This window comes from Gymnoscopelus braueri, assembly GCF_963280865.1.
Source record: "Gymnoscopelus braueri genome assembly, chromosome: 16".
NCBI lineage: Eukaryota > Metazoa > Chordata > Actinopteri > Myctophiformes > Myctophidae > Gymnoscopelus > Gymnoscopelus braueri.
The window spans coordinates 4,919,445-4,938,440 of NC_137616.1; the positions used below are offsets into that span (position 1 = coordinate 4,919,445).

Sequence of the window (18,996 nt, forward strand, 5' to 3'; positions counted from 1 at the left end):
GTCCTTTAAAGCAAAAATACACATATCAGTGCCATGTTTCCTTTTAAATCCAAACTGGTTGTCAGCTGTGGTAATATACCTATCCAGTCTGTCCAACAGGATTTTCTCCAATACTTTGGAGAGTATACTAGCTAAAGCAATGGGTCTGTAATTATCAATGCTATTTATTTTCCCAGCTTTGTCCTTAATAACTGGCACAAGTAGTACAGCTAACATGGAATCTGGTAAGATACCATGGTTAAGGAAACCAGTAATACATAGAGCAAGCATAGGAGCAAGCTTCAGACTGGCATATTTTAAGTGTTCAGCTGAGATGTGATCCGGGCCACAAGCTTTGTTATTTTCTAGCTTCATTATAGTGTTATAGACTTCCTCAGCTCTAACTGTCACATTTTCAGTGGGGTCAACCTTCTCCACCAGAAAAGAGTCACTCTTAACACAGTTGAACAGCTCATAATAGTGTTGCCGCCACAGTTCTGCAATGTTGCCAGACCCACACACACCTTCAATGGATGACGGTAAGGGAGTTTTACTACTGTTTAAGGTTTTGACCTCTTGCCAGAAATCAAAACAGCTGTTGTTGCGCAGCTTTTTGGCAAGTGAGTCAGCCCTCATTGTGTCCTCATTTTTTTTGATGAATCGGACAGCATACTTGTATTTGGCGTTAGTGGCCTGTTTCTGTTCAAACACAGACCCCTGTCTTGGCCTACCTGATTCTGACCATACTTTAAAAGCATCTCTAGCAGCAGTGTGTAGCTCAGTCACATATTCATTCCAACCCGGTTTTATACTGAACTCCTTTTTCTTATCCTTGTAAAGACCCTTACTTGAGGCATTTAAAATGCTAATGATAACATCATAAGTAGAACATAAATCTCTACAATGATGCACATTTTTACAGTTGATGTCACTGCACTGCATGGCTTCTCTAGGAAGTCTAACAGAGTCTAATGATTTGTCTGTGAGTGAGGTATAGTGATTAATATCCTTCTCACTTAGCTTAGTCCAATCCAGCCTCCCTGTGTATGTTTTACTGTTATCCACAGCTATAGCTGGGATATTTTCAACATTTAGGGTCATTATAATCGGGATATGATCTGTGGTGGCCAGATCATAGCAGATAGTTTTGTTATCAACAGAAGCATGTGCATCAGCTGTGCATATACAGTGGTCGAGCCATGACACTGTATGCCATGCTTCACTAATATATGTATAGCTTTTCTCAGGTAATAGTGATTTACTTGTCAATATAAGATTATTATCATTACAATATTGCAGTAAACATTTTCCAAACAGAGATTTGTCATCCGATATATAAAGTTAAGACTGTTAAAGCATTTTCAGACAATTGATTTCTATTATCTAGTACAATGTCTTGTGAAATGTGATATATAACCATATGCCATTATAAACTACTACAAGTCGCACTGTTTCAGCTGGAAGTGAGATTCCCCATTCTAGTGAATGAGGCAGCCTAGAGGGCGGAGCCAAAGAGTACACCTTCCGTGTGTCACTGATCATATGACCCCGACAATCAATTCTCCAGTTCTAGACAACATAGAAGGGGGGGGGGACTTTATTTATTTATTTCCACACAACAGCTCTAAGGTATTATGACATGGTTCAATGTTGAAAATTAGTGGTATTCCCCCTAAATTAACACCAGTGGCCTGTGTTGGAATCCTGACCGAAGAAGCAGAAGTCTTTATGGTGACATAAGTCACTGCAACATCATGGTACACCATACTGAACCTATGAGACAACACACAATGAAATGTAATCAAAACAATGCAAACATTACAACTCAACACATGACAGTAAAATGCTGTGCAATAAAATACAATGTGATATAACTCAATTTTTACCTGTGTTGTCCCAGTAGTATTGCTCTTGGTGGTTAGACGGTGGTGGTTTGATTGACATAAGTGGGTCCATCATCAGAATAGTCCTACACAGTGATAACAACATAGTTAACATGAGGTTGGTCACAGGCACATGGACTTGAACTACTGCTCTCCATTTCATTCTATTCTATTAGAAACTGTTTATTCTCATTATGTTTGAACAGGGCAATCAAACGTTGAGTCAGCTGAAAGATTGAGTTCGTGTCTCCATCTGCCAAATTAAACGAACACAAATAATGAGTTGAGTTGTAGTGAAGGTTCTCAAAGTGTGTGTATTGTCATATATATTGATATCAAATATGTTCATATAAGTTCTCGTCACTGTGGTGTTGATACAAGTGGCTGTGGTCAGACTAACAGCACAGTTACAGCTCTCTGTTACACAATACCTACAATAACTTGACATAATGGTCAGTTATAAATACCAAAAGATTTTTACTGCAGCATTTCACAGTATATTTTGCATATTCTTCACATTTTATTACTCACCATATTGCCATCATTTGGTGTTTGGCCCCCTGGGGGGAAAAAATACATCAGAGTTGAAGTTAGAATAATTTATAATTATGTTTCTAACATAACTCACTTAGACCTGAGAGAGACCATTCTCACCTTTAGCTGATCTACACCTGTATATGATATATGATATGATAAATATCATAACAAACATGAACAGGTACAGCAGTGCTCTACCAACAATGTGGGTCAGACCAGCGGGCTCTGCAGAGGGTGTTGTCTTATCTATGGATGACATTAAGAAAGAAAATAACATTACACGTTCGGGACAAACACATGGAACATGTATATGTACACCTTGAATACAACACACACCAATACATACTGTACAGTAATAACTAATAGACCGCCGAAGTCTGACGTCATTTACACATCCTTTGTTTGTCTACCTGGTTCGCAGTTTTCCACCCCCGTTCTGAATCCCATAGACGTATTTAATATCGCGTCAAATAAGAACTGTGTTCCAAAAATAAACAAATGACCCCGGCGGTTTGACTCTTATGGATATGAAGCATCAACTGACGGTGAGAAAACGCTAATGTTACTTCCGCGGAATTAGTTACATTTTCGCCAGAAACAGACTGTATCAAATATAAGTGACTGACTATCATAAACGATACAGAACCTCCTCCCTGACAATAACGCCGGGACAGTGTGTTTATTTTTGGACCACAATTCTTATATGAGACGATTCTAAGATGACCCAATGTTATTCTCCATAGAGAAATTACTTCCGCAAACCTGGGGATGAACGAATGACGTCAGGACTTCGGTGGTCTATAACATTCACAAATAACTCAAATAAAACTTCTTAAAAACATTTAAAACACTTTCACGATTGGCCTGCCGCCTGACAGAAATCACCCACAATGAAAAGTAGAAAAGCACTTTTGTGAAGAATTTAGTTTTTTGCTTTTAGTTTTTATAACAGTTTATTCATTAATTCATTCTGATTTTTTTTGTTTTCTTAGTAGTCTTGTTTATCAATGTTTCTGTGGAGGATTTATTACCGCACAGGGATCAATAAAAAAAATAATACAAAAAAACAATGCATTGTTTAACCACGTAAACCCTATATACTTTGTTATATGCGTGATGATCTCCAAGCTCACAGCGTGTTGCATCGCAACTCTTTGTGGGCTTGTAGATCTACAATTTTTTGCTATTAAAATAGCAAATAAATATTTATTTAAATAGTCAATTGTGATATTTTCACAAGTGACACATTGAAACATCAGACAGTCTACACTTTCCAGAAATAAATGCATATATTTAATTCAGTTTGACCAGAAGCAGAGATAAAACATATCCCCACCTGTCATAAAATGTAATGACCAGTGGGGGGATATCAAAAGCAGAGGCATGTTTCTTTATGTGATTCAATAAAGATTATAAACACCCACAGACAATATTAACAATCACGTTAACCCTGGCATCCCTATAGGGAGGATAAAACAATACATACATTAAAAGTAATAATTAAATCTTTCTCTCTAAAATAGCAGACACAACACATCCCATACGACACATTGTGAGCTTGTACATTAGCTATTTTTGCTATTCATACGATGAAGTATAAATTAGGGCTTAAGTGGTATCCATTTTCATCATGTGAAGGTCAAATCTCCTACCAGGACGGGGACCAGAAGTGGAACCAGGAGGGGGACCAGGAGGGGGACCAGGATGAGGACCAGGAGGGGGACCAGGAGGGGGACCAGGGGGACCAGGAGAGGGACCAGTGGGACGACCAGGAGAGGGACCAGTAGGGGCTGCTGTCTTATCTACACGTTGAAATGAAGACACAAAATAGTACAAGATCAGGAAAATACAGGACAGTACATACAGTACTCCAAATGGACATATTACTGACACACTCAGACAAAACATCCTAATAAAATATGTGCCAATATGCAAATATACCATATGTACCACATCAGAGAATTGACAACTATAAAAGCATCTGAATACATAAAGTACTGCTGCAACTGCTGCTTTCTATTTATATATGGCTGTTTTGGCATATCAAAACTTCATATACCATAACACCCATGATTGATACGTCCCTGTCAGTAGCTTTCATTCATCATGTTAAATACTTTAATCATTAAAGATCTTAACCACCTACAAACTGTATCATTTTAATGATGTACATTTCATATGAAAGTTTCACATATGCTATTAAACATTGGTGCAAAAAGGTGCATAATTATGTTGCATTAATTATGTATTTATTGTAATGTAGGCCTACTTAAATTGACTAAATGTATACATTAAATATATTCTCACTAGGCACTAATAATAATAATTCAGTCCATTTGAATTCAGCCATACTTCACTTTCTATACTCTAAAAAAATTAACAAACGTGCAAAATGCAACAATTGGCCAGGGGATTACACTATCATTTGCGGACAACTTTTTTTCTTAAATTGTGAAACGAGGCGATCTACAAGCTCATGACAGGTTGCAATATGATGTGTTGTGAGCTATTTAATTTGCTATTTTGGCTTTTTGTCGTATGACAAAGATTAGGGTTTAACACATTGATTGCCAGAATGATTTCAGATTTTTTGCATTTTCATGCCAGGGTTTTTACATTGAAAAAAAAAAGTACTCAGGAGCTGAGATACAACATTTTAAAGTTTTAAGTTAACAAGGAAGTGGATGGGAGTCTAGATCTTCGACAAATCATATCTCCTTGGTCTTTGGGTCAAATAAAAAAAAAATATATTAAAAAAAAAAAAAACGAGTTCTAGGCAATCAAGCGATGGATTCTAAAAACGAGTTAACTCGATCTAGGCAATCAAGAGGTTAATAACTTGTATTTTCATCATATGCAAGTAATTCCTACCTGATGGCCCGGCGGTGATATGAATAGATTTAATGACTTGTCCATTTTCACCAGTCAGCTGACACTTGAACACCTCACTGTTACGCCTGTTCTGGGGGATCTTAATGGTCAGAGTGTCATTGCAGTCATACTGTTTCTCTTCACTGGTTTTGTTCAATATTTTATCATCCTTATCTATCCATCTTAGAGAATGTCTACACTTTCCAGTCTGGTCATATCTCAACATAGAGCAGGATAACAGCAGCTGGCTGCTGCTGGGATCAAGATCTGTCGCTGGTGACGGTGTTTGAGATACTGAGAGAGAAAACATGGTGAATATTAGTTCAACATGTTGGCTGAAGACAAAATGTATGATTTCAACTAGAACTCAGTCTAAATATTCAGTGGATTGAGATTAATAAAATGTTAAAGAAGATACTCACTGTTGAAGAGAAAGACAGAATAACTACTTTTAATTTCATTTGCGTCGACAAACCGGCAAACGTACCGACCAACATCCTCAAATGTGAAGTTCTTTATAACCAAAGAACAGTTTCTTTCAACTCTTAGTCTCTGTTCTCTTGCTTTGTCATTTCTCAAATCATGATTGTTAATCTTCCCTTTATGAACTAAACCTAGAATAGCAGGAGAACTGTACCCATGAAAAAGCCATTCATCCTCATCACAATGACTTGTGTCACAAGGCAGAGTGACTTCTTCTCCAACTCTTTGGTAGACAAATACGTCCTGTTGTCTGGTATTTGCTGATGGATAAATGACAATGATAATTGATCATTATTGCATCTCACTAATACATTAGTGACAATTACAGTATATTGCACTATTGGCCAAAGTTCTTGTTATTGAAGGTTTGTACACCACGTTTCCCAATATTACAACAACCAACATTGAGGAGTGTAAGGGTTAAGTGTCAGAGACACAAACACAGGCCAAAATATTGTTATTGTTTTAAACATAAAGCATAAACGTGATTAAATAATAGATGTGTGCAAAATCATATGGATATGATCAGTTGAATTAAGTAATTCAACCCAGATCAGATGAAATTGTATGTTATCAAACAATTTGTAAGAGCAGTTGTCATAAAAAGGTGCATAATTAATGTTGCATTAATTATGTATTTATTGTACTGTAGGCCTACTTAAATTGACTTAATGTATAAATTAAATGTATCCTCACCAGGCAGATGAAGCAGTATTGTCAATAATAATATGAATTCAGTCCATTTGAATTCAGCCATACTTCACTTTTCTATACTCTCTATTGTTCTGTTGATCTCTACTGTCTCTGAACTACTGCCTCTTGCACACACACACACACACACACACACACACACACACACACACACACACACACACACACACACACACACACACACACACACACACACACACACACACACACACACACACACGCCACAATTTCTAAATTCTAAGAAAGGATGTGACAACCTCAAAGAGCCAACCAGCTATAATTAAAAAAACACCATCATGGTGTTTCATCAACAAGAGATCGAGTTGTTACTGTAGTTCCTCATAATCAGAAACAGATTGTGATGACAGTCAACCACCTTACTTGCTTACGGTTGTCCATCGTGTCCGATGACGACATTCCATTCTAAATTCCATTTAGTTTCAGTAATATTTCAGTCATATTTTAGTCATCTGAAATGTTTTAGTTTTTGTCTAGTTTTAGTTGACTAAATATCATAAGATTTTAGTCGACTAAATCTACAGTTGATTTAGTCGACTAAAATGTATTTTGGCGGTGCCTTGATGCGTCGTAATGGCTGATTTTACACTTGGTTTCATGCTGAAAATAGCAGATCGACAAGCTCACAACGCATCGCAGCGCGACGCGTTGTGAGCTTGTACATCTGCTATTTTCAGAGCGCAACACCCATGCGTCTTTTAGTTCTACTGGATCTCTTTTCCACTCGTCCCTCACTAACATTTGAATCTAGTTTTTATGTGTTGACGAAATTGTCAAAATACATTGCTTAGTTTTTTAGTTTTTATTTTGTTTTCGTCAGTGAAAAAAGGTAGTCGACGAACATTTTTCGTCATAGTTTTAGTCGACGAAATCAACACTGATCCACACTGTCTGCCACAAGCAGAGCAGGTAAAGGCACTGACTGGGGGTGTAGGTGTGGTACTGGCTTCATCATGTCTCCCTTGACGTTTCCTGGTCCGTCGATCACCTCGGCTTCAAGCTTGTGCATTGTTGGAGGAGCTGCCGCCAGGTGGAGCTTGTTGTTTTAGAGAGATGCAGAGGTTAATTGTTCAAATATAGTGTCTTAGCTTTTTGAGGTAGGCCTATACTACCAGTGGTGGAAGTACTCACATTTTGTATTAAGTAAAAGTACCACAATGTAGAAATACTCTGTTACTCTCTCACCCACTTCTTTACCTTGTAAACCTGTGATGTGACAATAAAACTGATTCTGATTCTGATTCTGATTCTGATACAAATAAAAGTCCGGTATTCAAAATGTACTTGTGTAAAAGTGACGCGTTGTGAGCTTGTAGAACGGCTATTTTCAAATAGCCTAAGTATGCATAGGGCTGAAGTGGTTAATGCATGTTTTGTCAAAATAATCCAAATCTATAAAGTAAGTAGTAACTAACGTTGTCAAATAGTGGAGTGAAAAGTACAATATTTGCCTCTGAGATGCAGTGGCGCAGAAGTAAAAGTGCCGACCATTTCGATTACTTTACACCACTGGGTAGGCTACTACATTGTTCTCACTGCACTGCATTTATGTGACTATTTACCTTGTTGCTTGTTGACTATATGGTTTCATGCTGGCTCTGCTACTCTGATCTCGTATTTGTCTCTCTGGATAAGTGTGTTTGCTAAATGATGTTGGAGAGACTAAATGAAGCAAGATATGTTTAGTATTATGACATCTGTCTTCACCTGCTGGATTGTTTGTGTATTCGTGTCTCTCTCTCTCTCTCTCTCTCTCTCTCTCTCTCTCTCTCTCTCTCTCTCTCTCTCTCTCTGTCTTATCCTTTTCATATCAAGGTCCATTATTTATTCGGCATTTGAGCCAAGGCCCACCATTTGATGAGATTTAGAATCTCAGACCCGAGATTTAGTATATTTTGTTGTTGTTGGATAAGATTTTGTCCACAATTTTATGCTGAATGTTGGTACCAATAGGAGAGATAACAGGCAAACATTGATTAAAATAACAATTCTTTAATTAAGTAATGCAGATTAGCAACAATTTAACTCTTGAGAGCGTAAAATGATCTATAAGGGTCCATTTGGTTACCAGCTCTCCATCATTTAGCAGGGGACCACCTGTAACCCCCTCAAGGACCACTAGTGGTCCCTGGACCACTTGTTGAGAACCACTGATCTACAGTATGGACGTTTTTCTGTGATGATGGTGATGATGCATTTTAGTTTTAACAGGTTTTTTGGATGAACCTTTTTTCTACAGTAGGAACTTTAGATAAAAGCATCACCTATATTGCATACAAACTGCACAAGACTGTTCAAAGTTTAGAAGTAGAATCTGTGAAGTAAAAAGTTTTATTTTGCGGAAGAGGACCAGGAAGTAGCATGATGACATCTAAACACAATTAGCAATTTCCCATCAGTAGCTACGTATGTTAAATGAGGAAGTGTCATTAAGTAATAATAGTAGACTGGTGTGCATGTGGTATTGATTGCTCAAAATTTACATAATTCCAATGAGCAAAAGTCAAATGAGGTTGATGCCTTGCACAAGGAAGGACACAATGTCCACAGAAACCACATGACCCTTGATGGAGAAACATTCTGGAATGGAGGGAATAGAACCTTTGACAAAACCTTTTGGTCACACTGGTTTTATCCTGATGTATTTGTCCCTTAAGATTGGAATAGACCAAAATAGAATAGAATAGAAGAGTTATTTTACTGCAAAATATGACCATCCAAAAGTAGAATGAGAGCATTTTATTAAATGTCACAACAAAGCAAATTCCATATTCTCTTCCAGGAAAACGAATGCAACTATAATCAAGTGTGTGAGAAAGAAAATAGAGAGTTTTAAAAAGTTTCACAAAACATTCAAAGCAACTTAAGTTATGACACAGTAACATGTCTAATATTAACATTAATGGTAGAACATTTCTTAAATGCATGAAACATGAAAATAGATCAATCACCAAGCATAGCTCTTAGAACTGAGAGTGATATGTTCAAGTCAAATCTATTGTTTGTAAAACTCATTTATAGCCTTTACGAAATAACTTTGTGTGAGCAAAATACAGTACGTAAGCTGCATTAGAATGCTACTGAATACGGCATTGGCATGATAACTAAATGTTTATTTTATCTATTTGAAAACACCTGACAGAGCAGGTATGGTCACTTATTTCTGTGGTTTGTTGACAATGTTGAAGAGGTCGTTGAATCAATGACGAGCAGAAACAGAAATGGTCTTCATGGTGACATGAGTCACTGTACCATCACAGTCATACTGATTCTGAACCTGTGAAAGACAATCAGTGTGGAAAAAGTACTCAAATTCTTTACTTAAGTAAAAGTACCAATACTGCAATAGAAATACTCTGTTACAATTATTTTCAAATATCCTATGTATAAAATAGGGCTAAAGTGGTTAATGTATGTTTCATAATATCTCTGAGATGTAGTGGAAATACTCGTAGTGGAAATACTCAAGTAAAGTACAAATACCTCAAAATTGTACTTAGGTACAGTACTTAAGTAAAAGTATTTAGTTACTTTCCACACCTAAACACAATGAAATGTAGGAGACTAACCAAAACAATGTAAACACTATAACACAACACAACACGATTATGCAGACAAAATAAACAACACAGAGAATGCAGACCAACAATATAATGTGCCATAATAACTCCATATAGAAATACAACTTTTAAAAAAGTACCCTTTTACCAGTGTTGTCCCAGTAGTATTGTACTTGGTAGTCAGACTGTGGTGGTTTGATTGACATAAGTGGGTCCACCATCAGAATCATCCTACACAGTGATAACAACGTAGTTAACATGAGGTTGGTCACAGGCACATGGATTTGAACACTTCTACTGCTCTCCATTTTATTCTATTCTATTCAGACTGTTTATTCTCATTATGTTTGAACAGGGCAATCAAATGTTGAGTCAGTGAAAGATGGAGTTTGTGTCTCCATCTGCCAAATTAAACAAACAAAAATAATGAGTTGAGTTGTAGTGAAGGTTCTCAAAGTGTGTGTATTGTCATATATATTGATATCAAATATGTTTATATAAGTTCTCGTCACTGTGGTGTTGATACGAGTGGCTGTGGTCAGACTAACAGCACAGTTACAGCTCTCTGTTACACAATACCTACAATAACTTGACATGATGGTCAGTTATAAATATCAAATGATTTTTAATGCAGCATTTCACAGTATATTTAGTATATTTTTCCAATTGTATTACTCACCATATTGCCATCATTTGGTGTTTGGTCTCCTGGAGAAAAAAAAACATCAGAGTTGAATTTAGAATCATTTATAATTATTATTGTTTTTAAAGGCATACTAGGTAACGTTTTCAACAAAACTAAAGTTAAATTGTATATCTTTTGTGAGTGGCAAAAGTTTCACAACACCCACTCCATGAATTTCACCCCCGGAAGCCTTTTATTTATATATTTTATATTGAACGTGGACTGGGGGGACTTTCCCGGGGAAATGACGTCATCTGGCCGGAAAACGGAGGTGGAAATGCACTGGTTTCCTGTTTGGCCAGGAACTACCGCAACGGTTTCCTGTTTGGCCAGGAACTATCGCGCTGATAACAAAAAGGAACCTCACGCTGATTTTAAGAGAATGTAGGATTAGAAGATCGAAAAAGAACAGAAAAAGAAAGCACAGCTCATGGTAACTAATGCTCCACTGGCTAAGAGAAACGATCCGTAGATAGTATAAAACAATTAAAAGATCGCTTTTTGAAACGCTTCCGGCTTCCGGTGAAAACGAATGGAATTCTGGGTAATCGAGGACTCCGGAAATTGTATGCAGTGACGGTAGTGACCAGCAGAGGTTGCTAAAAATCGTTAGTTGTGAATTTGCATTGTACAACTTTAATGTACAGTAACTCACTTAGACCTGAGAGAGACCATTCTCACCTTTAGCTGACATACACCTGTATATGATATATGATATGATAAATATCATAACAAACATGAACAGGTACAGCAGTGCTCTACCAACAGTCCACAGGATGTGGGTCAGACCAGGGGACTCTGCAGGGGGCGCTGTCTTATCTATGGATGACATTAAGAAACAAACATTATACTGAAAAACGTTCAGGACAAAGGGCACATAACATTAAAGCGGCACTATGTACTGTAATTGTTATATATATATATATATATATTATATATATATATATGTAATGTCCAATCTTTATGGTAGAGTATGTCAATACAATATAAATTATACAATTGGGGTGGTTGTATTTTGTCTCCCTGATCTTATATTGAGACATTTAGATTATGTCAAAGGTCATGTCTTACCTAGACACAGGATCTGACATGAATTTTGACCTTATGGTCAAGATTCAATTTATCCCCTGAGCAAGCAGGCATTTAGCTCAATGGTAAAAAAAACTAATCAGCACTTGCTCAGGAAAAGGGTTCAAATCCGGGGTAGAAGAGGAAAGTTACATAGTATGTATACTGTATACCCTCAGAACAACAATACATACAGTAATAATAACATTCACTAATCACTCAAAACGTCCTAAAAACATTAACAATCGTGCAAAATGCAACAATTGGCGAAAAAATTGCTAAAAGAGACGATCTACAAGCTCATGACACGTTGCAATATGATGTGTTTTGAGCTCTTTGATCTTCTATTTTAGCTTTTTGTCGTACAACAAAGTATAGATTAAGGTTTAAGTGGGTAATAACTTGTATTTTCATCATATGCAAGTAATTCCTACCTGAGGGCCCGGTGGTGAAATTAATAGATTGAATCACTTTTCCTTTTCCAGCAGTCAGCTGACACCTGAACACCTCACTGTTATTCCTCTTCTGGGGGATCTGAATGGTCAGAGTGTCATGGCAGAGATGCTGTTTCTCTTCACTGGTATGGGCGCTTTCACACTATGGTCCCGGGTGCGCACCCCGGACCACATGGCAGATGTTGTGGTAGTGTGAACGTAGCGAACCGTTCCCCGTAACGCATCATCGTACCGTACCCGAAACCACCTTGGGAGGTAGTCTCGGGTCCGATTGCTGCGGAGTCGGGAACGGAACGCGGCAGTGTGAATCCATCCGTTCCAAGAGAAGGAAGTGGACTGCTAATCATATATCATTTATATATTTTTTATAATGACACATTATTTTAGCTGGGTTATACCTTCTCATAGTTCTACTTGAATGTTGACAAGAAATAATAATCCCGCTAGTGTTTGAGTAGCGCGAGCCGTGAAAAATAATAAACAAAAAACACATGTGTGGTCGCGTGATTTGTCCTATGTGTAACCACGCTGATAGAGGCAGACGCTGACGCCAGCTGCTCCTCTACAAACAGGCTCCTTTTATCATTTTAACACCGTAACTTTTATCCACCTTTTTACTTTGGACCTTTATTCATTCATGTTCACATGGCCATTGGATTTTATTGATTGGATACGCTGATATTAGTGTATTTATGTCACTAGTCGGATTGCAAGCAGTAGCCAGCGGCGGGTTTTGACAGCTGTCACCCAGTCACTCTCTGCCTGATCCTTCCTGCACTGACGATCGGATGCACTGCTTTGGATGTGTATTGTTGATCTGTTGTTATTATAACTCAAGACAACGTCAGGAACACAGTCAAACTTTATTATTCACTCTAGAGTGACTTTTCTTCTGTGAATGACATTCGCTCTCCCAAAGCCCCATAGTCAACAGCGCCCCCATGAGGCACATATTTACCATTACTGTTCAATGAAAATGGTCTCGAGTGCGTTAGAATCTTGGCCAGTGTGAATGCTGGCCAGCCAAGCGTACTCGGGAACGGTTTGATTCAAACGAACCGAGTCTGAAACCGCCCGAATGGCTACAAGTTCCAGACCAGTCATAACTCAACATAGAGCAGGATAACAGCAGATGGTTGCCGTTTGGATGGAGCTCTGTCCCTGGTGACCTATTCATACGATGAAGTATAAATTAGGGCTTAAGTGGTATATGCATTTTCATCATGTGAAGGTCAAATCTCCTACCAGCAGGACGACCAGGAGAGGGACCAGCGGGAAGACCAGGAGAGGGACCAGTAGGGGCTGCTGTCTTATCTACAGGTTGAAATTAACACAAAATAGTACAAGATCAGGAAAATACATGACAGGACACACAGTACTCCAAATGGACATATTACTGACACACTCAGACAAAACATCCTAATAAAATATTTGCCAATATGCAAATATACCATATGTACCACATCAGAGAATTGACAACTATAAAAGCATCTGAATACATAAAGTATTACAAGTTAAATACACATCATGCAAGCTTCTTCTTATTTTTTTAAAACCCATGATTGATACGTCCATGACAGTAGCTTTCATTCATCATGCTAAATACTTTAATCATTAAAGATCTTAAACACCTACATACTGTATCATTTTAATGACGTACATTTTAATCATATGAAAGTAACATTTCACATATAAAATAGCAGATCTACAAGCTCACAGCGCGTCTGCGACGCGTTGTGAGCTTGGGCTATTTTCGGCGAGGAGGTTTGGTGTAGAGGGAAAAAAAGAGCAGACCAAGTGCCGAACCAAAGGTCAAGTTTACAAAAGTAAGTTAAGTTTTGAGGGTTTAAGTGGTTAAATGTCTGTAAAACCACATTTAACATGAATCCAATAGGTAGTGGGGGTCCCTGCTTCATATACAATATATATCATTTTAATGATACAGTATGTAAGTAATATGAAAGTAATAATTCTCACCTGAGGCCACGGCAGTGTAATCAATAGATGTCTGCTCTCTGCCTTTTTCATGAGTCACCTGACACCTGAACGCCTCGTTGTTTCTCTTCTGGGGGACGTGGATGGTCACAGTGTTGTTGTGGAGAAACTTCTGTTCTCCTCTGGTTTCGTTCAATGTTTTATTGTCCTTATCCAACCATTGCAGAGAATGTCTACAACGTATACACCGACTATATGTCACTATGGAGCAGGATAACTCCATCAGACTGTCACTGGACCCAAGATCTGTCCCTGGTGAAGATGACTGAGATACTGAGAGAGAAAACAGAGTGAATATTAATTAGTTCAACATGGTGGCTGAAGACACAATGTATGATTTCAACCAAAATTTCTAAACCAAATTCTGCGGAATTGAGATTAATAAATGCAAGAGAAGATACTCACTGGTGAAGAGAGACATAATAAAGCTTTTCAAAGTCAGTTTCGCCTTCACGTCGGCAACCATACTGACCAACATCCTCAGCTGTGAAGTTCTTTATAACCAAAGAACAGTTTCTTTCAACTCTTAGTCTCTGTGCTCTTGCTTTGACATCTTTAAATCTTTTATTGTCAATCTCCCCTTTATACACTAAAGCTAGAGTAGTAGGAGAACTGTACCCATTAAAAATCCATTCAACCTTGTCACAATCACTGTTGTCACAAGGCAGAGTGACTTCTTCTCCAACTCTTTGGTAGACAAATACGTCCTGTTGTCTGGTATTAGCTGATGGATAAATGACAACGATAATTGATCATTATTGCATCTCACTAATACATTTACATTCATATGAACATTTCAGACAACCACAATATATTGCACTATGACACACAAACACAGGCCAAACTATTGTTATTGTTTTAATCATAAAACAAACATTTGAATAAATAATAGATGTGTGCAACATCATATGGATATGATCAGTTGAATTGTGTCTGTCATGTAATTTGTTTTCATTTTCTAAGTAATTCAACCCAGATCAGATACAATTATCAAACAATTTGTAAGAGCAGTTGTCATTAAATGGTTCATAATTAATGTTGCATTAATTATGTATTTATTGTACCGTAGGCCTACTTAAATTCACTAAATGTATAAATTAAATGTATTCTCACCAGGCAGATGGAGCAGTATGGTCAATAATAATTCAGTCCATTTCAATGTAGCCATACTTCACTTTCTATACGCTCTAATGTTCTGTTGATCTCTGCTGTCTGTGAACTACTGCCTCTTAAACACACTGATGTACTTCTTGTCATTAACTGACCTCCTCCTTGTTATTACAGCTATTTTACGCTATTCTGTATCTATGCAGTTTAACTTCTGTTCACACGTGTGCGCGCGCGTGTGTGTGTGACACACACACACACACACACACACACACACACACACACACACACACACACACACACACACACACACACACACACACACACACAGTTCCTCATTCCTGCTTGTTTTGCATTGAAGATTAACATAAAGTCTTTAGTTATGAAAGTGGGCATTACATAAGACGGCCACAGTGTATGTTAATGGTTTTAGGCAGCCATTAGACAACCTTAAAAGGAAGAAACAGGATGGTAATGAGGCAGCTGTTGTAGTTACAGAGAGAACGTTTTATCTATGGTACTTTGAAGCAATGTAAAGTCCACATTTTTAACCACTGAAACCCTCTGGCGTTTACGTAATATAGCATAGGTTTTAATTGATTAGAAACTTTTAGTTGACCGGGTCTCCTAGAACATTGGTTCTCAAAGTTGGGTCCGGGGACAATTTGCAATTTACAATTGAGGCATTTTTTACAGTAAGCAAGGAAAACACGAGGTAATACATCAGATGCATAGAAATAGTGATCTAGGATCATAGGTAAACCAAGAACCTATCATCAGTCTAGTCAACAGTATAATATCAATAATCTGTATTTTGAAACTATACACCCGGTCTCACGCACGCACGCACGCACGCACGCACGCAGGCACACAAATTCAGTGGTTCGATCCCCAGTCGAGGCATACCAAAGACTGGCATTCAGCATCAAGCAGTGGTGTAAAGTAACCAAGTACATTTACTTAAGTACTGTAGCCTACTTAAGTACACTTTTGAGGAATTTTTACTTTACTGGAGTGCTTCCAATTTTCTGTACTTTTACTTCTACTCCACTACATCTCAGAGGCAGATATTGTACTATTACTCCACTACAATTATTTGAAAACTTTAGTTAGTTACTTTGCAGATTATTATAGTATAAAACTTACATCAACCACTTTAGTCCCCTGCATATCGGCTATGTGAAAAAGCCGCGATGCGTACGTTTGGGGATGTTTGAAAATAATATCTACAAGCTCACAATGCGTACGCGTTGTGAGCTTGTAGATATTATTTATAAATAGCAGATCTACAAGCTCGTAGCACGGCACTCGGTGCCGCGCTACGAGCTTGTAGATCTGCTATTTTTTAATATCCAAAAAATATATATTAAAATCATACAGATGCGTTCCCGGTCTTAATGGGTTAAGCTGAATAAGGAACGAGGGGTAAGCACACACATCCTAAAACAATTCGTCGGGTGCTGGAAAACAATACGTATATGAGAAAAAGAGGGGAAATCCGCACACCGTTTGAGCTCCCAGTGGAAGAGTCTGGTTTATTTGTTAGTTAACGTTTCGACCGTAGGCAACGTTTCGACCTGATGAAGACCGGCTACGGTCGAAGCGTTGTCTAACAAATAAACTAAGACTCTTAAAGGAGGAGTTCACCCAATGAAGCCTTGATTTCATGGATTTATTTTTGTTTTTGTGGCATTCCTAAGACAATAATTTGATGACCGTGTGTATTTCCGGTAGGAGACACAAATAATCTACTTTGCGTCTCCTACCGGATACATTAGCCGGTAGGAGACGGGAATCAAATTATTAGCTTAGGAATGCGACAAAAACTAAAAATAATCCATGGATTCAAGGCTTCATAGGGTGTGCAATTGATAGAAAATAAGTAATTTTTTGGGTGAACTCCTCCTTTAAGCTGAATAAGCCCATATAAACCGCGGCATTCAATGTTTTTCAGGCCAAGGACCCCTTAGCTGAGAGAGAGAGATGAAGCAGGGACCCCCCCCGTATATTGCATACAATGGTGTTGCAGATTAAACTTTTCCATAGATTTCATAGATAGCTTCATAGACCTGTTTGACAGCACTGTTAATGTTGGATTCATGTTAATGTGTATTTTCAGACCTTTAACAGCTTAAACCCTCAATACTTAGTAAACTTGACCTTTGACTCTGTACTTGGTCTGCTTTTTCCCCTATGTACCAACTACGAGGTGTTGTGAGCTTGTATTTCTGCTATTTTTGGCTAGAGTTCTTCTCAGAATAGGGACGCTAAGGTTGATTCATGTAAAAAATTCAAAAAAAGTTCCTATCACACAAAGATTTGGCAATCATTTTGATTTTTTTAACACAAATCTTCTCTTCTGGGGGTCCCTGGGGGAAAAAAACAGATAGGGGGTCCACGGCCAAATGCATATACATTTTGGGGGTCCTTGCCACGATAAAAAGTTTTGAGAACTACTGATTTAGAAGGAATTTTGTAGAATCGGCCTCAGGTCTTAATGGATTAAAGAATATACTCACTGGTCTGAAGAGAAAGACATAATATGCATATTTTGTCAGGAGAGGCCGGCAAGAGTAGTAACCAACATCCTCCACTGTGAAATTCTTGATAACCAAAGAACAGCTTGTTCCAACTCTCAGTCTCTCTGCTCTTGCTTTGTTCAGCGTATCGAAAATCGTCTCTTCATGAACTGAACGTATAGAGTCTCGGCGTTGTAGCCATGAAAAAGCCCTTCCACTTTCAGACAATTGTGACTTTTGATCACGTTGTCACAAGGAAGAGTGACTTCATCTCCAAGTCCGTGGAAAAGGAAATGTTGTTGTCTGGTATTTGCGGAGGAAGAAATGATACCAGATAATTATTGCATCCCACTTTTAATACATTTAAAGAACATTCATATGAACATTTCAAACAATTATCTGACACTATTAGCCAAAGTTCTCAATATTACAACAACCAATGGTGAGGAGTGTAAGGTTTTGGTTGGGGTTAATTAGTATCATTATCATCATGATAATAGTATTATTATCATAATTATTCTTATTCTTATAAGTGCGCTCTACTACCCCCCCCCCCCCCCAGTAGTAGAGCGCCTATTTTCGGTGAAGAGATTTAGGTGAACATTGATTAAAAAAAAGAAGAAAAAAAGGAGGGGTTCAAGTATAGAGAGCCCTGGGGGACAACAACATACAGTTTATAAGGTTTATGTGATTAAAACGGCTATGCATTGGCACATCAGTTAAAGTATGAAGACAAAGAGATGAAAGCCGTTTCTCGCTCACAGGATTGACACACTTAAATAGTTCGACTGCCACAGATGGCTAAAACTTTTCAGTCCGCGACCTCCCAAAATAATCATATTTGAACTAGGGACCCCCGACCCTGACAAGCACTTACTTACATTAGGTTGACTCGGTTCGACAGATAAATATTGTGAAAATAGCCGAACTACAAGCTCACAACGCGAGGTGTTGTGAGCTTGTAGATCGGGTATTTTCACAATATTTGCCTCTTTCTTATGTAATATTTGACAATTTGGTATTCATTAAATTGAAACTTTAGAATAGGTGCAGATAGATACCTTGTATACGCTTGTACTGTATGTTGGTTGAGAGAGCGAGATATGTGTTGGTTCGTTTACTGTT

At 37.9% G+C, this 18,996-nt stretch overlaps 1 protein-coding gene and 1 long non-coding RNA gene across 4 annotated transcripts; both read right to left on the reverse strand.

Moving 5' to 3' along the window:
- Positions 1 to 1,560: 1,560 nt before the first annotated feature.
- On the reverse strand, positions 1,561 to 17,969 carry LOC308103412 (uncharacterized protein). Of its 3 annotated transcripts, none has more exons than XM_080453371.1 (11): positions 17,872 to 17,969; positions 14,651 to 14,969; positions 14,228 to 14,518; positions 13,496 to 13,564; positions 5,693 to 6,013; positions 5,271 to 5,564; positions 4,052 to 4,201; positions 2,517 to 2,645; positions 2,394 to 2,422; positions 1,866 to 1,948; positions 1,561 to 1,752 (listed from the first exon to the last, which is right to left on the reverse strand). In XM_080453371.1, the coding sequence occupies exons 2-10, from the start codon at positions 14,721 to 14,723 to the stop codon at positions 1,898 to 1,900; spliced, it is 1,407 nt and encodes a 468-aa protein (XP_080309497.1). In that variant the 5' UTR covers positions 14,724 to 14,969; positions 17,872 to 17,969; the 3' UTR covers positions 1,561 to 1,752; positions 1,866 to 1,897. The 3 variants fall into 3 exon arrangements, with proteins under 3 accessions (XP_080309497.1, XP_080309496.1, XP_080309498.1); XM_080453370.1 differs by lacking the exon at positions 17,872 to 17,969 and adding an exon at positions 15,359 to 15,431; XM_080453372.1 differs by lacking the exons at positions 5,271 to 5,564; positions 14,651 to 14,969; positions 17,872 to 17,969 and having other exon boundaries at positions 5,908 to 6,013; positions 14,228 to 14,399.
- On the reverse strand, positions 9,655 to 10,816 carry LOC308103413. Its single transcript, XR_013934735.1, has 3 exons — positions 10,722 to 10,816; positions 10,191 to 10,273; positions 9,655 to 9,759 (listed from the first exon to the last, which is right to left on the reverse strand). It is a non-coding gene; the product is annotated as an uncharacterized lncRNA (long non-coding RNA).
- Positions 17,970 to 18,996: the final 1,027 nt, after the last annotated feature.